Source organism: Gadus chalcogrammus, chromosome 19, assembly GCF_026213295.1.
Source record: "Gadus chalcogrammus isolate NIFS_2021 chromosome 19, NIFS_Gcha_1.0, whole genome shotgun sequence".
NCBI classification, from domain to species: domain Eukaryota; kingdom Metazoa; phylum Chordata; class Actinopteri; order Gadiformes; family Gadidae; genus Gadus; species Gadus chalcogrammus.
The window spans coordinates 13,593,407-13,620,448 of NC_079430.1; the positions used below are offsets into that span (position 1 = coordinate 13,593,407).

General features: G+C 43.6%; 2 protein-coding genes across 3 annotated transcripts in view; one reads left to right on the forward strand and one right to left on the reverse strand.

Moving 5' to 3' along the window:
• Positions 1-253: 253 nt before the first annotated feature.
• srr (serine racemase) overlaps positions 254-27,042 on the reverse strand; it is a 90,490-nt gene continuing 63,701 nt past the window's right edge. The window contains exons 4-7 of the mRNA XM_056578323.1: positions 10,237-10,367; positions 9,507-9,655; positions 9,158-9,247; positions 254-784 (exon numbers count right to left, since the gene is read on the reverse strand). Coding sequence (XP_056434298.1) covers positions 540-784; positions 9,158-9,247; positions 9,507-9,655; positions 10,237-10,367 — 615 coding nt within the window. The 3' untranslated portion in view covers positions 254-539. The remainder of the gene's footprint in view (positions 785-9,157; positions 9,248-9,506; positions 9,656-10,236; positions 10,368-27,042) is intronic.
• On the forward strand, positions 13,652-23,866 carry LOC130372341 (NXPE family member 3-like). 2 transcript variants are annotated; one of them, XM_056578309.1, is made up of 6 exons: positions 13,652-13,805; positions 15,536-15,717; positions 19,454-20,226; positions 22,030-22,100; positions 22,206-22,424; positions 22,534-23,866. In XM_056578309.1, exons 2-6 carry the CDS (start codon positions 15,571-15,573, stop codon positions 23,079-23,081), a joined length of 1,758 nt encoding a protein of 585 aa, XP_056434284.1. In that variant the 5' UTR covers positions 13,652-13,805; positions 15,536-15,570; the 3' UTR covers positions 23,082-23,866. The 2 variants fall into 2 exon arrangements, with proteins under 2 accessions (XP_056434284.1, XP_056434285.1); XM_056578310.1 differs by lacking the exon at positions 13,652-13,805 and having other exon boundaries at positions 15,233-15,717.

A 27,042-nucleotide genomic window follows, 5' to 3' on the forward strand; every position in this document is an offset into this window, starting at 1 on the left:
GTTCTGGGAAGTGGGCGAGGTTGTCTTTTCCCATGTAGCCGATGATTTGACCTTTGCTTGCTCTTCTAAAGAAATCGATCATTAAAGTCACAATTCTTATCTGTTTTGGCACCGCAGTGGTTTAACGAGCTCCCTGCCGATGCCAGGACCACAGGGTCGCTCACCAGCTCCCGCATAAGACCCAACACTCACTTTTTCATAGTTCACCTAGACTCTGCATAGCCCCCCCCCTTACCCTCCCACACCCCCACCACAGCCCGCTTATGCACTTATAGTATGTTGTACATCCTTGCACTTGAAAATAGTACTTAGCATTGTGTAGCAACCTATCCTAGCTATCTTTGTCGTATACAGAGAATGGGTTGACCTAACGATTGTTAGTGCTTGGCACTTGGTTCTATGAACATCCTTACTGCACCGACAGCGACATGTTGTTTCTGACAAATGTACTTGTGTGTGTGTGTGTCGCTTTGGATAAAAGCGTCTGCTAAATGCCCTGAATGTAGATGTAAGCGAGGTTGGCGAGGGAGTCTCTCCTCTCAATCGGGGAAGCGGGCCAGCTCGTCCTTCCCCATGTTGCCTCCGCTCAGGATGCACACCACGCTCCGGCCAGCCAGGTCCGGGATCCGGTCCCCGGCGAGGACGGCGGCGAAGGCGGCGGCGCCGGACGGCTCCACCACCAGACCCGAGCGGTAGAGCGCCGACACGGCCGCCCTGATCTCCTCGTCGCTCACCAGCACGATCTGATCCACGTGGCGCCGACACAGCTGGTAGGGGAGACTGCCTGGGGAGCGAAGGGGGGAAGGCCGGGGTCATGATCTAAGGGTGCTAATGATGAGGTTCAGGGTCTCTCTTATTCTGCTTTACCGCGTCTCTCATGTGTCTTCGCGTAGAGTCGTAAACTTCGTCGGCGTCCTGTTGCTTTAAGTATTGCCGCCGTAAAGGATTATGGGTAACAAATATCTCCTTTCCTTTCGTAAATGTTGGTCAGGAGTAACCAATGATAAAGGTGGGTTAAAGGTTGCATCGAGGCACCTTTCCTAAACATTTTTAGAATTTGAACGATCTTTCCTCCAAGTATTCAGATGACAGGGTTTGGAGTCTACCGTCTACGGTTAGGATTTAGGGTCAGAGTTTAGGTTTTAGGGTCAGACACAGAGCACTAAGGTCAGAGTCTACAGTCTAAGGTTAGGCAAGGCAAGGCAACTTTATTTATGTAGCACTTTTCATACACAAGGCAGACTCAAAGTGCTTCACATATAAACATTGTCATATATAAAAAAAAAAAGAATAGATAAGTAAAAGAAAAACATATGCAAAGAAATGGGTAAAATGGAAAGTTAAAAAGGCATTTTAGTATTAAAATAGAAAATAAAGGCAAGGTTAAAAAAGCTTTTTAGAAAGTGCAATGTATTTAAGATTTAGCAGAAAGCTATAGCAAACATAAAAGTCTTCAGTCTTGTTTTAAAGGTGCTCAGAGTTGGGGCAAGTCTTAAATTCTCTGGAAGTTTATTCCAGCTATTTGTTGCATAGTAACTTAATCCTGCTTTCCCATGTTTTGTGTTTACTCTGGGGATAATTAAGAGATTGGTCTCAGAGGATCTTAGTGGTCTAGAAGGCTGATGTAGTGGAAGCATATCAGTTAAATATTTTGGGCCTAAACCATGTAGGGATTTATAGGTTAGCAACATGATTTTAATATCAATTCTTTGACTTACAGGAAGCCAATGTAACGATTTCAGAATTGGTGTAATATGATCAAATTTTTTAGTCTTCGTTAGAACTCTAGCAGCAGCATTCTGAACAAGCTGAAGCTTCCTCAGAGTTTGTTTTGGGAGACCTGTGAGGAGACCATTGCAGTAATCAAGCTTACTAGTGATAAAGGCATGTACAAGTTTTTGTAAGTCTTCGGTGGACATGAGCCCTCTAATTCTTGCTACATTTTTAAGGTGATAATATGCCGATTTTGTAACTGATTTGATGTGACTGTCGAAATGTAAATCTGAATCCATGATAACCCCTAGATTTCTGGCTTTGATTGAGGTTTTCAGGGACAGAGAGTGAAGGTGTTGGTTTACTTTAAGCCTTTCTGTTTTAGAACCAAATACAATTATCTCTGTTTTGTCCTCATTTAGTTGAAGGAAATTTCGGCACATCCATTCTTTAACTTGCTCAATGCACTGGCACAGCAGATCTATGGGCCGATAGTCATTTGGTGATAGCGATACATAGATTTGCGTGTCATCAGCATAGCAATGATGGTCAATATTGTTATTTTGCATGATTTGCCCTAGTGGGAGCATGTAGATGTTGAATAAAGAGGGTCCTAAGATCGAACTTTGTGGGACTCCACATGTCACTTTGGTTGATTCTGATACAAAAAGGTCGCCAATGGAAACATAGTAGTTCCTATTTTGTAGGTAGGACCTTAACCAATTTAAGACGGTGCCTGAAAGCCCCACCCAGTTTTCTAACCTGTCCAGAAGTAATGTATGGTCTACAGCAGGGATGGGCAACTGGCGGCCCGCGGGCCGCATGCAGCCCGCATCCTCACTCAGTGCGGCCCGCATCCTCACTCAGTCAGGCCCACACATAATAAAAATAACTAAAAAAATAAAAAAGAATAATAATAATTGATCGAGTTACAGAAAACTTGGTCAAGAAAGATGAGAAGAATTCATAGAATTCGAAGGCAAACCCATGCGTCTAGTTTGCTTTGAAGCGATATCAGTCATTAAAGATATCCACTTAAGTCGCCACTAAAACTACTACAACTGCTTGTTGGATTTGAGTTCATTGAGTTGTTGCACTTAATTGGGCCACTGTTTTTCAGTTTTTTGACTTCATTGATTGATGACGTATGTGAGCCCTTTGCACTGATAAAAATACTGACCATTCATGTGGCTGTTTGAGCATGGAAAACATGAAATTAATGTATGTAGGTTCAATTAACATACCGTACATAGGTTATGATTCTGGATGATTTTTTAGGTAGTGGCCATCCCCAAAATGCACCAGAATACAGGAAATCATATCTACCAAATTCAAAATTGTGTAGCTTCTCTCAGCTCACGTTTAGTTGAAGTGTGCAGTCATGTGGCCCTCCGATGGTTATGATGAAAAATGTGGCCCTCTTTATCATGAAAGTTGCCCATCCCTGGTCTACAGTGTCGAATGCAGCACTGAGGTCAAGTAGCATTAGTATTGAGGTTTTGCCAGAGTCTGTGTTAAGACGGATGTTGTTTACAACTTTAATAAGGGCAGTCTCAGTGCTGTGCAAGGGTCGGAATCATGATTGGAAGGTGTTATAGCAACCAGTTGATGCCAGGAAGTGATTAAGTTGCTGGAGGACAACTTTCTCAATGATTTTACTTATGAAGGGTAGATTTGATATTGGTCTGTAGTTGTTAATAATAGAGGCATCTAGGCTCCGCTTTTTTAAAAGAGTTTTAATAACTGCAGTTTTCAAAGCTTTTGGGAAATTGCCTGACTGGAGAGAGTTGTTAACTATCTGCAATATGTCTACTGCTAGGCAGTCAAAAACATTCTTAAAGAGGTTGGTAGGTATAGTATCAAGGCAACAGGTGGATGGCTTTAGTTGTGTCACAGTTTCCACAAGATTTTGAGAGTCTATAACATTAAAGCATGCCATCCTTGCCACGTTACTTTTGCCTGAACAGGGTGGTAGTCCAACATTTTTGTTTAAAGTGGAGATATTGATGACGCGTCTGATACCTTCAATTTTATCAGTATAAAAAGCTGCAAACTCATTGCATTTCTGCGTGGAATGGAGATCAGGTGGAATTTGTGTTGGGGGGTTGGTCAGTCTGTCAACAGTTGCAAATAGGGCTTTTGCATTATTAGTGTTGGTTTTAATGATATTGGAGAAAAATGTTTCTTTTAAGTCTAAATTGTAGGCACGGAGGCTCTCTTTATAGATATCATGGTGAATATGAAGTTTTGTTTTACGCCAGATGCGTTCAACCTTCCTGCATTCTTTTTTCTGTGCTGTTACAGAAGCAGCTTTTCTTCAGGGTGCCTTTTGCTTTCCAGAAATCGTTTTAACCTTATAAGGTGCAATGACATCTATGACTTTCAAAATTTTCAAAATTAAAGTTTTCTACAAGATCATCAGCAGAACATGGGTTTAGAGGTGGTAGCAAGGAGATGGCCTTTTTAAAAAGTACATTAGAATCTTCATTGATATACCGTTTTTTGACAGTGTTTGATTTTGTCTGTATGTCGGGAATAAAAGATATGTTAAAGAAAACACAAAAGTGGTCAGACAAGGAAGGATCAGTCACAGAGAGATCAGAAACATTGAGGCCCTTTGTGATAACCAGGTCTAGAGTGTGCCCCTTACAATGAGTAGCCTCTTTCACATGTTGAGACAGTTCAAATGTGTCCAAAATGGTAAAAAGTTTTTTTGCACACAAACATTTGCAGAATATGTGGGTGGCCTGTAAATAATTAATACGAGAACTCTGGGGGAGCATTTCAATACAGCACTAAGGTATTCGAACGATGGAAGATCACCAAATGACATCTGTTTCCCCTGAAATACATTTTTAAATATAGCAGCAACCCCTCCACCTCTTTTTCCAGATCTACATGCATCAAAAGTTATAGTTGGGAGGAGCTGTCTCTATCAGAATGGTTGCACTGTTAATTTGTTCCAGCCATGTTTTAGTTAAAAACATAAAATCCAGTTTAGAAGTGGTAATAAAATCATTAACTAAAAATGATCTGTTATTAAGAGACCTCACATTAAGTAGACTAGAGCCATCCTGATGGTGTTGTTGATAGGCTTTAAGGTTGTTTTTGGTTTGGAGGCAATAGATATGAGATTTGTGAGGTTAGCAGTGTGTCTAAGTTTCCCTTTGTTTACTCTCTTAGTGGTTACAGCATGAATGCGAAAGTTGCCCTGCTTTGACGTAGGCAAACTTGGGTTCAGCAGATTATGTGAAACTTCCTTTATACTGTGTCTACGGCTGAACCCTTTTTTGTCTCAGTAATACTCAGGACTACTATCAGTACAGGGGGGGGGCTGGGGCGCCATCCTTTTGGGTGTAATCAGCCTGTGGCCATGACGTGGCGATGCTATCATTGACACAGATGCAAGTTTGATGCCAACATATTCCAGTTTCTTAAATTCGGCTGGAAAATCGCAAAGGGAGGAGACGTTGGGGCTGGAGTTGTTGTTGTGGCTATGGGAGAGATGAGCCTGGAGGTCATCGTCGATGGGGGAATGCAGAGGAGGGGGGTGGCCGTTCCTCGCCAAGCCAGCATCAGCGATGGGGGAAGGCACAGTTTGATGGCGTCGGGCGGGCTGTTGTCTCTCTTCAAGGTCTTTGGTCTGTCTGCTATCTGCGTGGCAGATAGTGGCAGTAGATGTGTGGGGGAGGCTGTAGTCTCGCTTCTTCTCAACCTGTGCTCTGACTGTGGCCTGTGCGTCAGACCATGGAGATTTGTGGGAAAGCGAGAAGAGAAGATTGTCCCTCAACAGTTTTGAGCCTAACCCGTTTGGGTGTAGGCCATCTGCTCTGAAAAGATATTTGCGCCCCCAGAATAAGTTGAAATTGTCCCTTCCTCTTTCATTGCAGACTCTGGAAAGCCATGTATTCATTGCAAGTAGACGACTGAATCTGTTTATTCCCCCGTCAACTGCTGGTATGGGTCCACTGATGAATGACTTGACGTGTGTCCCGATAGGACTCACTATATTGGTGCACCTAGCCGTTCCAGAATCACTCCAGAATCATGCTGTGACACCATGCTTTCAACAAGATCACCATATATATTGTGTATCTCATATCTTATGATAAAGAAAATTGGTTTCTTTATAACTTTTTGTGTATCTCTTATGATAAAGTAAATTAATTGCTTTATAACTTATTGTGTATCAAATATATCCTAAGATAAGGTAAATTGATTACCTTATAACTTCTTTAATGCTTGCATATGTTTTATGATAAGGTAAATTGATTACCTTATAACTTCTTTAATGCTTGCATATTTTTTATGATAAGGTAAATTGATTACCTTATAACTTCTTTAATGCTTGCATATGTTTTATGATAAGGTAAATTGATTACCTTATAACTTCTTTGATGCTTACATATGTTTTATGATAAGGTAAATTGATTACCTTATAACTTCCTTAATGCTTACGTATATTTTATGATAAGGTAAATTGTTTACCTTATAACTTCTTCAATGCTTACATATATTTTAGGATAAAGAAAATTGGTTTCTTTATAACTGCTTGTGTGAAAGTAAATTGCTTACTTTAGATTTTCTTATGTGTTAAGATTATGTGCCTTAAAATGTCTTACCATAGGGCTAACTGGTTACATTATATACACTTTTATGTAGTAAATTGAATGCTTAAACATGTCTCCTAGTGGAGAAACATTGGAGGAATACAAAGAACATGTGTCCCTTTAGACCCCATGATGTACGAACACAACTTCAAGCTCCTTGTGTTGCCCCTCGGGCAAAATAAGGGAAACTCTGGAACGTTTATCAAAGGATCTTTTGTTATCAGGAGAGTAAAACAGGGAAATCTGCAGAGAAATCTCGCTCTCTCGTTCTTTTTGGTTCTTCTGCTGCTGGTGTGGTGCCGTGTGTTCTCTGCTCTGCCCTTGCTCTTCTGCTTCCAAAAAACAGCGGCCTTCATAGCAATAGGTTTTTAACTTAAAGACTCTGACACCGTAAGCGCTCGGTTCAGACTCTATTTCTTTTTAGTTTAGATTTAGAAAATCCAACCTCAAGCTCTTCTTGACGAAATGTTGGTAGATTAGTCCTAGGACTATCTTCCCTAAAAGAAAGAGGCAGCTCTCGGGGTCGTGCGTTGTACTGGGGCACGAGAGTTTGCTTCAACGTTAAATTCCTGGGCTCCACTCGGGAAACGTTGGAAGTTTAGTCCTAGGACCATCTTCCCGAAAGAAAAAGGCAGCTCTCGGGGTCGTGCGTTGTACTGGGGCACGAGAGTTTGCTTTAACGTTAAATTCCTGGGCTCCACTCGGGAAACGTTGGTAGTGTAGTCCTAAAAACCCACCTGCCTTGAGCTCCTCTCGAGAATTGTTGGTGGCTTTTTAGTAGGTTTAGTCTTAAAACACCGTCCTCGAGCCGCTCGAGTGCATTTGGTAGTTTTAATAGGATTTCCCTCCCCTCCTTACAAGCGCTGCCTATTACCCGTCCTGGGGAAAGGCTCAATTAGGATCCCCCCTTAGAATTAGCAATAGTTTAGGTTAAAAGTCCTGTCCATTCTTCATCTATTTTCTTCTTCTTTTTACTGTCTTTTCTTTTCAAATCTATACTCAGTTGTAAAAGTTATTGTGTTTATTGGACCTAAAAATAAATCTACCTGACTACATTTGTAGTAGGTTAACTCAATCGTTCGAGTCCTTTTCCCTGTCGACTCCTCGACACAGGCAAAGCAGAACGACACACGCTCTCCCAGCTGATCCCCTCACGGTAAGTGGCGCATAGTACAAGCAATGGTTGATTGTGACTGACGTATATAGGGGTTGACAAGGCAAAAAGATACATCATCATTTCGTATTAACTATTATTGTTTCGAGAGACTTTGGTCCAGCCAAACGGACGGGTCTGAATTCGTATTAAAGTAAACTGTTGTGAAGGGACTTAACAGAGTGACCTGGGTCGGACCGGATTAAGACTGAGCCGAGCCGGACCGAGCGCCTCCGTGAAACCGACGATTCACGGAGACAAGTGGGTCTCGACCTAGGTTGGTCCCGGGGAGCGTACGTGCGACACCCAGACTCACACACACACAAAACACCCCCCCGCGGAGCGGTGTGTGTGTGTGTCGTACGCGATCGTTCCCATAAATCACCGCGCGTGCGGTGTCCAACACTCGACAGACTTAATGTGTATTTTGTCCAGTGTATCCAATAGATCAGTGTAAGCCCTCTTCAGAAGTTCTGACTGTTCTCTTTGAATATCATTAAATCCTGCATGCACACAAATCTGAGATTTTGGGGTTTTCCAATATGATTTTGGCTAGTTTATGGTTGATGTCACTAACCATTCCATATGGGAAGTTGCATGTTTTGATCTTCTTACCGGTTATATCCTTGATGGTTGAGTCTCCTATAATCAGAGTGTCTGGTTCATCTGCTTTCTCTGAGATGGGCCCTTGTTGGACGGTGGCAGACACATGCGCAGCCCGCCTCCGTGGCGACTGATTCCATCTCTGTCAGAAACCGTCTGTCCGGACACATTTCAGGGGTCAGGGGTGCACAGGTGGCCGAGGCATGCGCAGCTCGCCTCCATGGCGACTGGTTCTTGTTCCGTCTCTGTCCGCACTGTCCGTCTGGACGCATCTCGGGGCTCAGGGTGCATGGGTGGCAGGCGAGTTCGTGGACTCTTGAAGTGGCAGGAACCGGTTCTTCAGTGGCAGGGTTAATTTCAGTGACGGGCTAATCCGGCTGATACATGTAACTTTAGCTTTGGGTAGCTTAGAATTTGGCGTTGAGTGGACTTGTTGATTCACTTTGGTATGTTGTTTTGGCTTAGCGCCGACTCTGTGCCAGTGAGACGCAGCTGGAACTGTCTCTCTCTTGTCCAGCTTCGGGAAGGATACAGGGTAGCTTTGATCATCTTGCTGTATCTGAGTGAGCTCAGCAAACTCACCCATCGGCACTGTATCCTGGAGGAGTCCTTTGCATTTTTCTAATGCTGCTAGTCTCGTTTCAAATAAAGCCACTGTCTGTTGCAGTTTGGTGCAGTCTGTGCATTTGCCAGTCTCCGTGCCTGAGATATCCGAGTACAGAGGCATGTTGGCGATAGGAAAGTCCAAGGCTTTTTCTGCGGTCTGATCCGGGAGTCATAAAAAGTGCCAAAATGTATTGTTGAATCGAGCGATGGAGGACGACGGAAACAAACTATATATTGTTAGGTATTATGATCATGAAATAAAATAAGATAAAGTAGATCTGAACGATGAATTAAGTAGTTTTTTCCAATGCCTAGCGGAACTTCGCGAAACATGACCTCTCTCTCTGCTGCCTCTTATCTTAAGTTTAGAGTCAGGGGTTTAGGTAGGGTTTAGGGTCAGAGGTCAGAGTCTAGGGTTAGGGTCTAAGGCTAGGCTAAGGCTCTGAGGGTTGAAGGTGAGCGACTACCTTACCTGCAGATGGCGGGGCCAGGCCCGAGGCGATGCTCTTGGTTTCCATGGCAACAGGCCTCTCCTCCAAGAAGCTCTGGTACATGGTGCAGGCTGGGGACAGAAGGGAGAGTTATGCTGCGGCAACTGCTCCCACTGGTCAGGGAAAGTCCTACTGGTTACACTGGTCGTAGTGGTCTAGTAGAGAGTGGAGTTATACTGGTTTGGGAAAGCCCAACTGGTTAAACTGGTCTGGTACGGAGTTGTGTTATACTGGTCTGGAATATGTCATGTTGGTTGTATTGGTCTAGTATCGATATACTGGGGCAACTGGTCCTACTGGTTGTAGTTATACTGGTGCTACTGGTCCTACCCCCCTCCGGCTCCACGCCGTAGATCCTGGTCCTGGACGACCCTGAGAGTCTGAGGGCCGCCGCCACCCCGGCCAGGAGCCCCCCTCCCCCGCAGCAGACCACCACCACGTCGGGGTCCGGGACTGCCTCCAGCACCTCCAGGCCCAGGCTGGGGGTCCCAACAGCAGGGGGTCAGAGGACAGCAGGGGGTCCACAGAGAGCAGGGGGGGTCAACGGACAGCCTCACATTGGGGCTGAGGTACTGACCTCTGACCTCTCACCATCCTTTAATCATTCATCTTTCATTCATCTTTTCATCTATTTCACCTTCCGTTCCGTCCTTTAATCCAACCATTCATTAAAGACAGCATGATCAATTCATGCTTGGATGATACAACATATCACCCCCCTATCAGCCAAACATGACTATCCCCCTATCACCACCATATCAAAAGTAATGTGAGTGATCACTTTTCCCACATATCACCCCCGTATCACCCACATATCACCCCCGTATCATCACTGTATCACCCACATATCAACCCGTATCACCACTATATCACTTGCATATCGGCCCCATATTACCCACATATCACCCCTGTATCACTCACATATCACTCCCATATCACCACCGTATCACCCCTGTATCACTCCCATATCACCAATATATCACCTACATATCAGCCCCCTATCACCCACATTAAGGGAAGGGCCCCCCCATAGTCCATCATTTCCTGTGGGTGTGTGTACCTGGCGTGGCCGGCGATGAGGTCGAGGTCGTCGTAGGAGTGGAGGAAGGTCATGTCATCGTTCCGGACACAGCTGTCTACCACTTTCATCAGACAGGAAGTGGGGACGCGCTCCACTTCGACCCCGAATTCCTGAGAGGCACAGGCAGAGCAGTCAGAACGCCCAGGAGATGGACGACGAAACTGCCTCACTCAAACTGGTATGACTCTGCGCAATCTTTAGTTGTTTTGTTTTGAGACGCATCAAACAAAGTGTCAACAGTAACTGTTGACACTTGCGTTTACAGTAATGGACCGAATGCGATACGTTGCACAAGGCATGCAATCATTGCAGTCATCAGGAGGCCAGGCAGAAAGGCACCAAACCTAATGTATTTATTATGTTATTAGGGGGCAGGGACAAAGAGGAAAGGACCTCTTCATGTGGATTAGCTTTAGATGACTCATGAGGCTGTAATATCTCTATGTCCAGATGACCTCAGTCTTTTTCTCCATTGATTTATGTTTACTTATGAGGTTAAAAGGTTGACTTAATCTTTCATTCAAGGTTAATGGTTTAAGGTTAATCATTGTCGGTTTTTTGAAAGTATTCCACACTCACAATGTGGTTTTGTTGTCGTTTGGTTGAACATATTTTGTAATGTCTGAGTAGAAATGATTTTCCTTGTGCCCATCAATGTTACATCTTTGTGCTAACTCATATGTGGTAGAGGTTTTAGTTATACTTTACTCAAGATTGTGTTTGTCACACATGCAACTACCTCAAGCCAGTCATCTACGTGAGTTGCACTCACGCCCAAAATAATGAAGTGCATGTAAAAGATAATGCTTCACCTCATCCTGCCAACGGTCGGACCACAACTGGACCCTCACCAGTTTGTATACAGGCCGAAACGTGGGCCGGAGGACGCAGTGGCATGCCTCCTCCACTTCCTCCTCCACCATCTCCAGAAACCAAAGAACTTTGCATCAGTCCTGTTCGTCGACTAATGTCCAGATGTTGAATAATGTCCAACATCTGGACATTATTCCACTCCATATTCACATATTCATATTCATGAGCTGCAGTTTTTTTTTTTTAACCTCAGCTCATGATAGGCCCCCCGATCGGCGTAGGCCCTGGGGCTTCAGCCCAGGCAAGCCCGTGCATTAAGGCGGCCTTGGACACAGCCATCGTAGGTCTACTCAGTGACAACAATTCCATCACAGCATACCAACAGTCAATCACATAGTTTCCACAGTGGTGCACGGACAACTATCTCCAGTTAAACACTGACAAAACTAAGGAAATGGTCATACACACATCCAAGACACCTCCTTCACTCAATTGCACATTCATCAAAGGACAACCAGTTGAACTAGTCAACAGTTTTAAATACCTAGGGCTCACCATAGATAACAAACTCAACTTCAACGAACATGTCATTACCACAAACAATCGTGCACATCAAAGGCTTTATGTCATACGCAAACTGAAATCCCTGTCTGTGCCCCCCCCCCCCCCCCCCCCCTCCTCTTACTCCTCTACAAAAGCATCATCCAACCCATCCTAATGTCCTGTTTCCCCTGCTTCTTCACCCTGCTCACTGTTACCAGCAAAAACAGACTCCTCAAAATCCCACGAATAGCATCCAAGATAATCACCCTCCCTACCCCCAGCCTGTCAGAGCCATATGACCTTGCTATTGCACGCCAAGCACGTGTAATAGTCAGCCGCCCTGAACACACCCTTAACCACTTCTTTGAATTACTCCCCTCTGGCCGCAGATATAGGGTACTAGACTGGAGAAAAGCAAATTTTAAAAGAAGTTTTGGCCCCTCAGCTATCATAGCACTAATAGAACATGGAAATCCTTCATCACTGTATATTGTCCATGTCATGTATATTTCTGTCTACATGTTTTTCTGTGGTAAATTCTGGGCAGGGAGTTTATCCGTTCTATATGTGGGAAAATAGTTTATTTGTTATCTGTGTGCCTCACAGTGTTGCTACACTGTGTTGTGTCTTTTCAAATGTATGCTGCCCTGAAACCAATTTGACATGACTGTGTGAAAACAATTATCCCCTTGAAGACAAAAAAACGAACTAACTACAATTTAATCTCAAACACATGTGGTTTATTATGTCAGTTTGTATCAGTTTAATTTACAACGAGTGGATGTTAATCACAGAGCATCGCACTGCCTTACAACAGATATAGCGGTAATCTCTGAGAGGTCGACTGTTCGTGATGTAATCTACTGAGGATCTGGAGAAGGATGATAATTGTATATTCAATTAGTGGGGAACAAGGGGTAAGGGTCTAATTACTAGGCCTCAGAGATAGGGTGTTATTGGCCAGTTCATGTAGGAGGAATCCACACATTTGGACAATGTAACCTGAAGCCTGATCCCGGAAGTTGTGATTTGGTTTGCAAATTGAATTTTTTACTTGATCTACAATCAGCTCTCTCATACACAGACGAGTGAATGAGAGAGCTTGCATATCCTATTTAACATACAATCATGCATTCACACAGCATACAACACAAACACAAGATTCAACAAAAAGAGGGAATGAAAATCATTACGTGATTTAAGTTGGTTAATATTATTCTGTATCAACAAATACAATTTCAATTAGATTTTAAAGGCCATCTTACTTGTTTAATTTACCAAAAAAATTGGTTATCTTTGGATAACCGAATTAGGTTTGGTTTTTTACTTATATACAAATGATGATAAGGCTCAGGAAGTACAGAGGGTTGCCTTGTAACCTGAAGGTTGCTAGTTCGATAACCGGCTCCCAGAGTCCCCTTATAGTCCGGTCATTTTATGAAAAAAGGTCAAACAAATTGCAACAGAATAAAACTCAACTGATTTTGTATCCTCAATATGTCCTGAGTAAGGAAAGAAAAGCCCAGAAGAATCCCCATTTGGTTCCCATGGAACTCCCGTTCTTTGCAAACCTAATCAGAACTTCCGGGATCAGGCTTTGGTTCACATTGTCCAAATGTGTGGATTCCTCCTACATGTACTGGACAATAACTTTCCCCTAATGGGATTCTTCTGGGCTTTTGTTCCTTACTCAGGACATATTGAGGATACAAAATCAGTTGAGTTTGTTTCTGTTGCAATTTGTTCTTGGTTGACCACCATTTTGGCTTAAAATTACTGGAGTATAATGGATTCCCGACGAGTGGGGTATCACCTTGCACGATTGAGTCCACTGTCATTGTGTGAATGAGCCATTGTATGCCTTGCGGTTAAAAGCGTCAGCTTATCTCCCTTAAATGCAAAAGAAAAAGGGTGAGGCTGCACTGCCTCAAAAACAGGATTCCTGTAAAGGCGCCTTCTTTTCTTTTCTGGTCTGATCAAAGTCCTTTGGGCGTATTGCAGCGAGCACTCGGGTGCACACGCCTACATGATTTAACGAAGGAGATCAAAACATGGTCGGCAGAGCGACATCAAGCAAGAGGGAGATATTGGACGAAGAAGGAGGAAAGGACGAAGAACCCAAGTGGCCAGCTCCATCCAACTGACGCTCAGCATCTAATGTTTTATTTTTTGAGACTGAAAACTTTTGTCAGGTAATCTCTATTTGATTTTATGCTGTTATTGGAATAGAAATACATCCAGCCTCCAAAGGTCTTTGGCTTAATTTATCTTTGGTGTCTCCTGTTCAGAGTTTACCTCGACTCTGCATTGCCATCCCTCCTACTCACTTATTGTATGTTGCACATCCTGTCGCTTAATGTACGCACTTATTACCGTAGCTAGCTTTGTTGGTTACGGGGAATGAGTTAACCATAGCAATTGTTAGAGCTTGCCAGACCTTCTTCTGACAAATGTACTTATTGTAAGTCGCTTTCGATAAAAGCGTCTGCTACATGGCCTCAATGTAAACGTAAACGTCCTGTGCTTGTTAAAAACATACCAAAAGAACAAGCTATAAATAAGAAATAGACCTCATCTTCACCGTCGGGACGAAACTTATCACTGGATTGTGCATAAAATAGTAATATTACGAAGAAATTCTGGAGGTAAGGGCTCTCACCCCAACCGTTGGTAACATGAGATCTTGAAATTAGATATTCGACAGAGCTTTCTTGGGTTCTGGCTCATAACTCGGGAGTTTGTTTACCAGTGACCGAAATCCAACGTAGTATAGAGCAAGAGCTATAGTGCTTTCATAGAAACTCTTGGATCACACAGTAATCCAGTACTTTGTTCAAAAACGTAATGGACGGCAAATATATTAAACATTAGGGCTGGGCGATATGACGATATCATACCGTGGACGATATGAAAGTGTCTACCGGGAGAGATTTGGCCATATCGTTTATACAGAGAGAGAAAAAATATATATATATATTTTTTATATTGCACTGCACTGACTGAAGCAAGGCAGGTGTGAGACTCACCTGTTAACTTGAAAAAAAATCTCATTTGTATTGAAGAAACAGTTCTATTTTTACCACCAGCTATTTGCACAGCACATAACTTTATTTTATAAGTGTATAATTAGTATTTAAAATATTTGTGTGATGCTGTGATTTTTATTTTATATTACACTGCACTGACTGACAGCCAGGCAGGTGTGAAGCACACCTTTAAAAAAAAAAATGTTATTTGTATTGAAAAAACAGTTCAATGTTTACAAGATGTTTGCACTATATGACACTGCAGTTAATGACAGATTGTTCGCTACTTACTCCTTTGTAAGCATGGAAATTCAAGTTCAAAATAAAAGAAAAAACGGATCAAATGTGAAGTATGGTTATTTTAAGCCATTTATTATTTTAATTTACTTCAAAAATACCATATCGTGATATATATCCATATCGTGATATAAAATTACTCATATCGTGATATAAGATTTTGTCCATATCGCCCAGCCCTATTAAACATGATATTAAAATAATAAATAAAATGATGAATTTGTCAATGCTACTCATAAAGAAGAACAAGGTCAAAGAGCTTGGTTGAATGTATCACTAGCGAAATAATTCCCATCTTGATGTTTGAATGTTGTTTCGTCAAAGGGAACCATCGATAACAGCAGCGTAATGCAGCCAACCGGTTTGTGTGTCAATATAGATAACAAAACAATGTTGCAGCACTTTTATTGTGGACACAAAACTAGGCTCTGACACGAATGACCATTCATATAACTGCCGGCCTACTCCTCAGGTTAGAGAGCAGTAGGTTATTGTACACAGCACTGCTGCCCCTGGTGGTCAGATGTAGTTATCCCACTCTACAGCATCATCTATGAAAGTCCCTGTTTTTAATCCGTACCTCCTCTGTATGGTTTAAGCGTTGGCCGAAACCACTACCACCACAACCACCATAATGACAGAGGAACACAAAGCGGTAGCTAACCCTGGGCAACCGAAGGGGGTCCCCGTGTGTCGACGTCTGTCCAGATGTGCCCTCATCTTCCTTCTCCTCGCACTCTCTGGTATCATCTTCCTGCGGCGCAACATTCTCACTCTGGAGGTTGGTGTTGCATTGGTCGAGTGTGTGTGTTACATTTAGTTGAATACTACAATTCAATAGTGACTCAGTGGGCATATAGGACATATAATCCAACTTGTTGTCCTTAATTAGTGTGAATGCTGTAGCATTCACACTCTAGATATCGAAATCTTTATTATTCTTCTCTTCTTATTTTTGGTCATCAACTCCTCCGCCATACTTTAAGCTACAGGAACCATTCAACCCTCAGCTATTTAACAACATGATGACTATCTATTCAGTTTGGTTAAGGGCAGGGGTGGACTGGGACAAAAATTCAGCCCTGGCATTTTCTGTCCAGACCAGCCCACTACATTATCAGCACTAGGGGTGGGACGAGACGAACGGGAAGAACCCTGTATGTACTTTATTAAAACAATTTCATCAAGTAAATACATCCGAATAATAGTACAGCACTGCAAATAGCAGTTGTTGCTTTTTTTTTTCAAGTTTCTCTTTGTGTCTCTTGTGCTGCTGACAAGAAAGGCATGAAACCTGAACAGGAAGTTAACAGACATCCTGTGGTCGCTGCATCTCAAACCCCCATATCTACATATCTACAAAACCCTTGTTAAATATCACACTTGATCCAACGCTAAATTCTCTCTTGCAGTTTTTAGTCTGTGAATGTGAAAATCTTTTGGTTTAAGCCCAGCATTAGTTAAAACCAGCCTCTGACAATAATAACAAAATATCCTGACAAATAATCTAAATAGAAACATATTACAGAGAGTAGCAGCATTAGAGCTGAAACTCATTTGTTTAAACTGTGACTCAGTCATTGTGAAACCATAAATAGAGAATTTAAGGTTTTTTATCTGTAGCTGCGAGAAAAAGTCTAAGAAATTAATTACAGGTCTGAACAGATATGCATTCTCATATTAGACATTAGACTTTTTCACACAGCTATAGATAAAAACAAAAAATATCAATTCTCTATTTATGGTTATATCTATATATATTGCCCTACTTCCTCGTCCGCAGCCAGCCAGCTACACTAATTCAACCAAATTCATGACCTGCAAGAAACAGCAAACAGAACTTGTACTCAGTATCTGTGTACTGAGTGACAAGTATATGTAGCCATGTAGACTTTTTGTGACGGAGTGACACTTGGTGAACAAATGTATCTGTCATGAAGGATGACTTAAGTCTCAAAAGAGCCCCAAGACCTACCTGCATAACTGTTAATTGAACTTAAAAGAAATGCAGATGTTTGAAATTAAAATCATCAATATGAAAATCTTCAACCAGGAAATAAACCTTTGTTTCAATCTGAGACGAAACATGTTGCATAGTAAACTTGCAAAGTCAAGATGAATCTCTTTCTCTCTCTCCCCCTCTCTCTCTCCCCCTCTCTCTCTCTCTCTCTCTCTCTCTCTCTCTCTCTCTCTCTCTCTCTCTCTCTCTCTCTCTCTCTCTCTCTCTCTCTCTCTCTCTCTCTCTCTCTCTCTCTCTCTCTCTCTCTCTCTCTCTCTCTCTGAAGAACTTATATTAGGTCAGGAAAACCTGTTTGACAGGAGATGATGGTAGCAGAGAATATAAAGAGACATTTATGAATTACCAATTGTCATTTTATCACACATGTTTCTTCACATAAACCTTTAAACATACACATATTGCATTCCTCTCACCACATGTAATAGTCATCACCTCAGTAAACAATAAATGAATTGAAAGATTACAATAAATTCAATGGCAAATATTGCAAATTAAACGAATTATTTCCTTACTTGTATTTTGTGCTAAAATTCAAAGTATCTCATCTGTATTTACAATACAGCATGGTTCTGCATCTCCATTTACAGCTAGTTAGTCCATGTCAATGTTTACTGATGCTATGGCAACAAGAGACTGCTGACGTTAGAAGCTGTTAGCTACCTTAACTAAATCATCTGAACAATAATAACCCATAATATCACAATTCGGCATATTTAAACAAAATCAACCACAACTACCAACAGTCACAGCCCTTCAACTCTGGGCTAATATGTTGTCACAAGTATGCAGTTAATTAGGTCACATCACATTCAATGTAAAAACGTTTTGTTTTGGACATGTGATGCAGCCTAGCTAGCCCCAGGCTAACGTTACTTGTGTTGACCCCGGCACCAAATAGGTCTGTACAATTTGAACATTTAGCAGCTTCCACCTCCAGAGAGTCGCAGTTTTCTTACGCTTATCCATTTTCAGCTCCCTCCCGACTCCCACGACTCCGGCCCGCGCCGTGAGGTCCCGCTGGTTTGTGTTGTGATTGACAGCACTGTCAGGGCTCTCTGAGCCAGTCAGCCCATGATTGATTGACAATGACAAACATAGACCAATAATATGCGTCGATGCTGGCCACACACTGCTAGCTCTCTGTTGCCCATTGGCCGGCACAATTGGAGGGAATTTAGAGAGAGAAAAAAACAAAACATAGCGGACCAGACCGGTGTAAGTTCCATATTGGCTCGGCTACCAGATCGGCTCGGGGTCCGTCGTCTGCTGATTACGTCACACAATACGCTATCTACAGCAATAAGGTCTTTTATGGCTTAAATTAAAGAGCCTGTAATGATCTTTCATTTTGAACATAGACCATTCCCAACCTATCTGTATGGATAGTTTTCTTCTAAAAACAAAACATCCCTCGGAATCATCTTGGCTGTTAAGATAAGCCGTCCGTGTTGCCAGATTGGGCACATTTTCAGCCTGATTTGGCTACTTTGAATCACGTTAGGCTGGAAAAACGGGATATATGCCCAATCTGGCAACACAAACCGAAACTAGACAGACCTACTCGCGCTCACACATGTGCTCGCTGTGGTTGCTATGACGACAGCCAGAGCTACAGCACAAAACAGCCAATCACAACTGTCCCTTAGCAGCCAATCACAATGTAGCCTACGCCCATTCAAGCGTACAGCCAATGATATTGTGTAACGTAATCAGCAGACGACGGACCCCGAGCCGATCTGGTAGCCGAGCCAATATGGTACTTACACCGGCCCACATTGGGTCAACGGCCCACCGGGACGATGCCCGGTATGCCAGATGGCCAGTCCACCCCTGGTTAAGGGTATTTCAGCTCTTTCAACTTTTTAAACAATTAAGCCTTTTCCAATTATTTTTCCAATGGAAGTCGATGGTAATAACCAGCCTCTGACACTTCAACTACTTAAGACATCGTAACTAAATACATTTTCAACAGTTAACCTTCGTTACCAAATCTACACACTTTCAGAAAATCTTCAATCATCTGAAAACAGGTTTTTGATATCATAATTTTTCCAGAATCAGTTTTAGTTTCAAACCGGCTTCGTTTTCTGTTGTTCTCATTGAACTTCAACCATCGTACCTAAATACATTTTCAACAGTTTACCTTCTTTCAAACCATTTAACAAATCAACACACTTGTATCTTCAATAATATGAAAACGGAATTTCGATATCAATTATACTTTATTCAGAATCACAGTTTACGTTTCATACTGGCTTAGTCAGAGCGTGGGGATGTTCAGGCAGCGTTGCAAGATTGGGCGGTTTTTCCCGCTTTTGGCTTTTTCAGCAATAATTTGAGCTTTTCATTCAGCTGTCAGCAATAACACACGTTTTCTGCAGGAAATGCAATTTCAAGTTATATTTTGAATTAATTAGTATTAGTAGTTATCATGACAACTGCCCAAAGCCGCGTTCAGCCTCACTTTAAACAGGACCACCCTTCTCGTCCTCCTCAGAACCTGAGCTACCACACAGCGTCTATGCTTTTTCAGCCCCAGAACAGCAGCTACCCTGCCTTCGCCCAGAAGGGGCAACGCCCTCCGTACAAGAACCACACCATCTGCAGCCACCTGGAGCCCACCCCCGACGAAGCCCTGGAGGACCGCACCCTCCTCGACGCCATCGCCTGGCCCAAGCCCCCCGCCCCCACGTCCCTCGACCAGACCAGTGACCCCGTCCACAGCCTGTTCGCCATTCTGCCCTCCAAGGGCGGGAGGGAGCGGCGTGTGGGGGACCAGCTTGAGGCCCTGGTTCAGATGCAGGACTTCCAGGGCCGTCCCAAGCGCTACGGGGGGGACTTCCTGGTGGCACGGCTGCACTCCCCGGAGCTGGGGGCAGGAGTGGCGGGCACGGTGGTGGACCACCTCAACGGCTCCTACTCGGCACTGTTCCCCCTGCTGTGGGAGGGTCCGGCCCAGGTGACGATCACCATGGTGCACTCCAGCGAGGCGGTGGCCGTGCTGCAGCGGCTCCGGGAGCAGCGGGCCGACCGCTTCTTCTTCCAGAGTCTGTTTCGCTCGGGCGAGCGGTCTGAGACCACCGTGTGCAACATGTGCCTGCCGCACAATCGGCCGCAGGAGCCGCTGTGCAACTACACAGACCTCCACACCGGAGAGCCCTGGTACTGCTTGAAGCCCAAGCTGCTGAGCTGTGACACCAGGATCAACCATTTCAAGGGAGGCTACAAGAAGGACCTCGTCACCAACAAAGAAGCGTTGCTCTTTCAGAGGTCAGGCGCTGTACCCTGCTTTATCCTTCATTTATAACTTTGGAAATGTGTTTTATCCTTGTAAGGGGTCCGAGCAGCATGGAAGCGGCTTGGTCCCCTATTGTTTCTGTAACGTTTACTTATCCCTCAAATTCTGTAAAAGTCATCCTGCAGCCTATACCGTAGGTCGAAAACTCTTGAAATGTTCAGGTATGGTTACCAATAACCCCCACTACCCATAAACCCAAATTTGTGGTACTGCACCCAAAGGTGGCGCTATTATAAAAAATCATGAATTAGGCTTATTAGTCCTCACCAGATTGACCTGGACTCAAAAATTCTTTCAGAATATTAATCTCTAGAATCAGAAGCATTTATAAAACCCGGGTCTTATGCGACAAAAAATGTTTGCTTTTCCCACAATTTCATATTAGAGCTAAACATGGTAAAAACATTCAAAGGTTACAAAAATAATAAAAAATTCACCAAAATGGCCATATAAAATCTTTAGAACAAGCCTCACAAAAATCATCAAACAGAATTAGTTTTATTTAGTTCCATTGGAGAATATTGGCCAATAAAGTTGGAGCCGTTAGCCCATTTTTCTTATATGACCATTTTGTTATTGTATAAAAAAACATACGACTATTATTAGGTGGATACCAATACACCCCACCACCCATAAACCCAAATTGTGGTGGCGCTATTTAAAAAAATTATGAACTAGCCTTATTTTATTTCTCCTTACCAGATTGACCTGGACTCAAAATTCTTTCATCATATCAATCTCTAAAATCAGGTGCATCTTTTTCACCCTGGTCTTCTGCTCTAAAAATCTTCCCACAATTTCATAGATAAGCCAAACGTCCACATTCTCCACCCATTTTGCCTAAATTACCATTTTGTTATTGTATAACTACTATACGGCTATTAAGGTGGATACCATTAACAGTGCAAATTTTCAGTTCTGTGCTCTTTTAAGAAAGCCCTTAATTCTCTTGTGAAATGTGTGCTTGGAGTTTTCTTGATGTGTGATTATCAATAGACATTTTCACCATGTGAATGAGCCTTCATGCAGTTCAGGAATGTCAGTGGCTCAACAGGTCAATGCCTTGTACTGGTGATCCTTAGGTTGAGAGTTTGAATCCTGATTAGAGCATTATGAACAAGCTGAACATGACATTTTGTCATTGACACTCATTTAAGAACCACAACATTGAAAAGCACCTGAAATTTATCAGGCAATCAACATTCCGACTCATTTGTTTCGAAGAATCTGACTGCCAAGACACTGGCAGTATGGCATTAGGGGAACTTCTGCGTTAACCATTTTTCCTTCATAATTAACTCTGTCATATTTATATTCCTTCCGTTAGTGTTCTTGACTACAAAGGTTTTATTTCCCCAGAATTTCAAAGATTTTTCAGTTATATGCTTTTAAGAAAGCCCTTAATTCACTTGAGAAATGTGTGCTTGGAGGTTTCTGGATGTTGTATGATTATAAATAGACATTCTGATCTTGTGAATGAGGCTGCAGTTCAGGTTTATCAGTGGCTCAATAGGATAATACCGTGTACAGGTGATCCTTAGGTTGAGAGTTCAAATCCCGATTATAGCATGCTGAACATGACATTCGGCCATTGCTTTGCAGCTCACCTGAAAGCCGAGGCACAGTATTGCATTAAGTGGAACATCTTTATCAACATCTTTCCTTCATAATTATGTCATATTTAAATATCTTTCATTAGTGTGTTCTTGACTTTTAATTTTGCTCGGACCCTGTTAATCACCGCTTGCGGTTATATTTTGTTTTATTACTCACAGCCGTGTAAACATCAAGGTTGTCATCCATGCGTCAGGACCTGATCGGATAGACGTGCTTCCTAGGAAGATAGGTACACAATCATTGCTACGCTTATTGGAGGAGGTTGCTTATGTGGTGGTGGTGCCCACTTGTATGCATTTCATCTTGTGACATTTGTGTCATTCTGATATCCCAGATAACCCAGAGTTAGAAAACCGCAGCATCAAACCAGGGCCGGTCAAGTCCAATCCTTCTGGGTATTACTACAAAGGCTCCTGGAGGTCCTTTGATGGAACACCTGTTCGCCAGTTTGACGCCAAATCGATCACCCAGTGCCTGACTGGCAAGATGATCAATATGTACGGAGACTCCACGATGAGGCAGTGGTTTGAGTACCTCAGAGCGTTTGTACCAGGTGAGCACCGACACCCTTCTCTCTGTGCCAACGATTCTGTGGCCATTACTCATGTCCCATTGATCATTTCCAATGTCCGCGTTCATTCGGTCTCTCCTACAAACCAAAGAGTTCAACCTTCGCAGCCCAGCGCAGGTAGGGCCCTTCATGGCGGTGGACTGTAAACACAACATCCTGTTGAAGTACCGCTGTCACGGCCCGCCCCTCGGCTTCTCCACCGTCAGCGTCAGTGAGCTCCGATACGTGGCCAACGAGCTGGACCGCTTGCCTGGAGGCCCCAACACTGTGGTGGCCCTCAGCCTCTGGGCCCACTTCAGCCCCTTCCCCGTGGAGGTATACATACGTCGCATGCGGCACATCCGCCGGGCGCTTGAACGGCTCCTGGCCCGGGGCCCCGGCACCCTGGTGGTCATCCGCTCGGCTAACTTAAGGGCCCTGGACAAGGAGATTAGCCTGAACCACAGCGACTGGTTCTCGCTGCAGCTCGACAGGGTTCTCAGGAACATGTTCATGGGCCTGGCTGTTGTGTTTGTGGACGCCTGGGAGATGACCTTAGCCCATAATAGCGCCCACAATATCCACCCGCCCCCGGACATCATCAAGAACACGATCAGTCTCATCCTGACTCAGGTGTGTCCTGCAAAGAAGAAGAGCTAGTGGCAAAGAAGGAAGGAAAGTTGGAAGAGGCGTGCCGTCCAAGTGCTTGCAACATCGTTGGGTTATCCTGATTCTCTTGCCATCAACAAGTTACTTGTTACTCTTACTTTTTACAAAGGGGTATTTTTTTTTGATACGAGGAGCTTTGCATAAAGAGGCCTTTATGTAAAGCCCCTTGTACTGGATTCCATCCAGCTCATCCCCCAGTTCCCATCAAAGGGAGGCCTTGCCCAACCGTTAAAAACGGTTTTCTTGGATCGCTCTCTCTCTCTTTGGTCTGCCGATGATAACCCTGCTTGTTCTGAATTACTAGCTTATTTGTTAACTTAAATATGTATATATATATTATATATATTCCCCTCTCCCCCCTACCAGCGTCTATAGTGAACCGTGTGTTCCTGTTAGCCTGATCCTTTGGTCAATTCTTTGCTGCCACCTTGCAGGTCAGGAGTGTCACTTGAAACTGTACTTTTGGATTAGTTTAGGGTGGAGAAGGTAACTTCACGTATGGTCTACTTAGCAGCTCGAGCGCTTCGCCTTCCTTTGTTAGCTGCTAGTTTAGCTGTTTTGTTTGGTTATTTTCTTTGACAATACACGAGTTCCAAGACCCTGTTGCATGTCTTGTGGTGTCCTACTTTTGTGTTTTATGTTCACCTGTTCTCTGATGGCTGAGTAAACACACTTTCCCCATCATCTGTTGTTTCCAGTTCATTGTTATTCCCCAACCACTTGCTCATCTACCTTCCATAACCCAGCCTTTTACATCCCTGACCTCCCCCACTATCCCCTTGACAGGTGGGTTGCAACAGTGTTGATGAAATATGCTGATCCCCCTCGGTCCCTGAGCTTGCTGTCGAGACTGGTGGGACTATGGCAAGGGCGTAACCACGCATTCTTTGGGGGGGTCGTGTCCCCCCCAATGTTGAGAAAATACTAACCTGTCCCCCCCAATATACAGCAGGATAAAATGTAAAATATATGTTCTCTTTTTATGAACCCTGTCAATGGATCGGTCTCTTGTTATGCAGTGATGTTGCTAGGTACGCGTCCTGCGTCCCTGACGCATTAAAATCTGAAAGGACGCACTAAACTCACTATCCAAGCGTCCCGGGGACGCATCTCATTTTCCCCATGAAAAACGATACATTGTGAACATTAAACAACTCGTGTTTAATCACAGTAACTGGCCAAAGAAACCTTCTTGTGAGCAGATCGGACAAGCGCTGTTTCAACCCTCTGCGCATCTACTCGGCGCAGACGTGATCCCCTGTACAAGGTATCGCGACATGCTAATTTAGCCGCTACCAAAACAACTAGCTCGTCACCGCTGATTTCATTTCAACAATTAAAAATACGAACTTCATAGTAAATAAACCCACGTTTCCACTGCTCGATGCTGTGCTCATTCGTGTCGAATGAGCAAATCAAACATTTTTTTTTTGCAATCCTTCTGATTGAATATATGTACATTTATGACAAAATCGTGAGGACTAGGCTTGTGACACACACACACACACACACAAATGTGGCGCTCAGGCATGAATAGCTCATTGGCACCACCTAGTGATCATTATGTGCAAATGCACAGCCTCTCATTAAAATGACTTAGGGGTCATTTGACCCCTCTTGCGGCGCTAGGAGTAAGTAAAAATGGCCCGGCGTTTCTAGTGTTAAACATGAACGGTTGATTACTCCAGCTCTAACCATATCATACCACCATCAAGGAGTTTAACACTATTAATTTAATTTAAGAAATAGAATAATAATAAAAAAGAAACACATTTTTTAAACTGGGGAGTCGGGACCCATTGAATTTCTCAGGGACCCACCCAACTCGCCACCTGTGGGTCCCGGGGACTCACTACATTGAAAACCTATCAACATCACTGGTTATGTCTTATTTATTTTCAATTAATTTCCGTTTGTTGAGTGTGTGAATCCCCCCTCCTAATTGTACACTTGTGCGATTTAGTTTGAAACCACCTCGCGACTTTCTGCGTTGTCATGGTTACCCCACACTCTTTCTTCAGTGAGAGCCAAGAAAGTAAAGTTCAGTAATGGAGGATTTGAGGTTACCTAAAAAGCAGAAGAAACTGGACCAACAGCCAAGCATACGCAGTTTTTTTCAGACAGTAAGTAACTTGACAGGCATGCTGAAAGCAGTGGCCAGACAGGGACATGCTCTGGACATGCAGGTGATAAGGTGAGAATTTTGAATATGAGACTAGACAGCCTTACAACATTGTTTATAACCTGGGCCTACATGTCAGCAATACATAAAAGTAGCCTACTTCTAATACAAGCAGAATATATAGACCAAAATGATAACGAAGGTCAGCCACTGTTCTTCTGATAACATAATGACATGTGGTCATGGGTGTAGTATTAGAGGTAATACGGTAATACGTTGGAACGTTCTGTATACATGTAACCTAGGCAACGAGTGGGGGGAGGCCATTAAAAGAACGGAGTTCATACCATGCAGTCACGTCTCTACGAGTCTCCTTGATATCTTAATATGTGTTGCAAGGCCAACTGAACATGGTGTCAGAAGTGAAGACAGTGAGCAGGTAAAGAAGCAACTTGAAATGCTAAAAACAAACTTTAAAGCAGAAGCCAGTAGCACTCAGCTAGACAGTATGCAATCGTGGCAGCGCAGCGGCTCAAAGCAAAGCATGCAGCGAGATAGGCAGACATTTCATAAAAAGACACTGGAAAGACAAACACAATGTAACAGATGCGGGGACACACGAGGGCATCATCCGCAGCAGTGTCCAGCTAGAGAGGCTGTGTGTAACCAGTGCCGAAAGAAAGGACATTATGCTAGAGTCTGCCAAGCTAAAAAGAAACCGGGAGTTCATGTAGCTGCAGTGACTGAGGAAGGCAGCGATGAGGAATACAGCGATGAGGACGTCGCGTTCTTGGGCTCTGTGGAGTCCACAGGTGCCTGCCCATGGATGACAGAGGTTAGGGTGGACAATCAAAAATCAGTGTTTAAGATAGACACTGGAGCAGATGTCACTGCAATCCCAGCAAAGTTGTACACCCAGGGCCAGTTCAGCAAACTTTCCAGAGCCACAAAGACTCTTTATGGACCAGGAGGGACAGCATTAAAGGTGAATGGAAAATTTACAGCTACTCTCAGTAAGGGTAACAAAAGCACACAAGAGGAAGTTTATGTTGTTGATGGGCTACGTACGCCACTCCTGGGTGGACTAGCCGCCATGACACTTCAACTGGTTGCTCGTGTGAATAACATAGGCCTGGATACTAAAGAGACTGTGAAAAGAGAGTTTCCAAATCTTTTCTCTGGACTAGGGAAAATGGAGGGAGAGTACACCATTGTGCTGAAGCCTGGAGCAAAGCCCTTTTCTCTCTCGACCCCGCGACGCATATCCCTCCCACTCATGCCAAAGGTGAGAGAAGAGCTCACTCGCATGGAGCAGCAAGGAGTGATTTCAAAGGTGGAGGAGCCTACAGCATGGTGTGCACCCATGGTTGTGGTGCCCAAGAGCTCTGGCAGAGTCAGGATTTGCACCGACCTCACGGAGCTGAACAGGTCAGTGATGAGGGAGAAGCATCCGCTACCATCTGTTGAGCACACTTTAGGACAGCTTGCAGGAGCCAAGATCTTTTCTAAACTCGATGCCAATGCTGGATTCTGGCAGATTCCGCTGTCCGAAGAATCCTCTCTTCTCACCACCTTCATAACACCATTTGGGCGGTACTGCTACAACCGTCTCTGTTTTGGAATTTCGTCCGCTCCAGAGCACTTCCAAAAACGCATGTCTCGTATCCTGGAGGGCCTGGAAGGTGTTGTATGTCAGATGGACGATGTGCTCATATGGGGTGCCACGCAGAGTGAGCATGATGAGAGGCTAAGGAAGACATTGACACGTCTGCAGGAGGCAGGGGTGACACTCAATGACAAATGTGACTTCTCAAAGAGCAGGATAAAGTT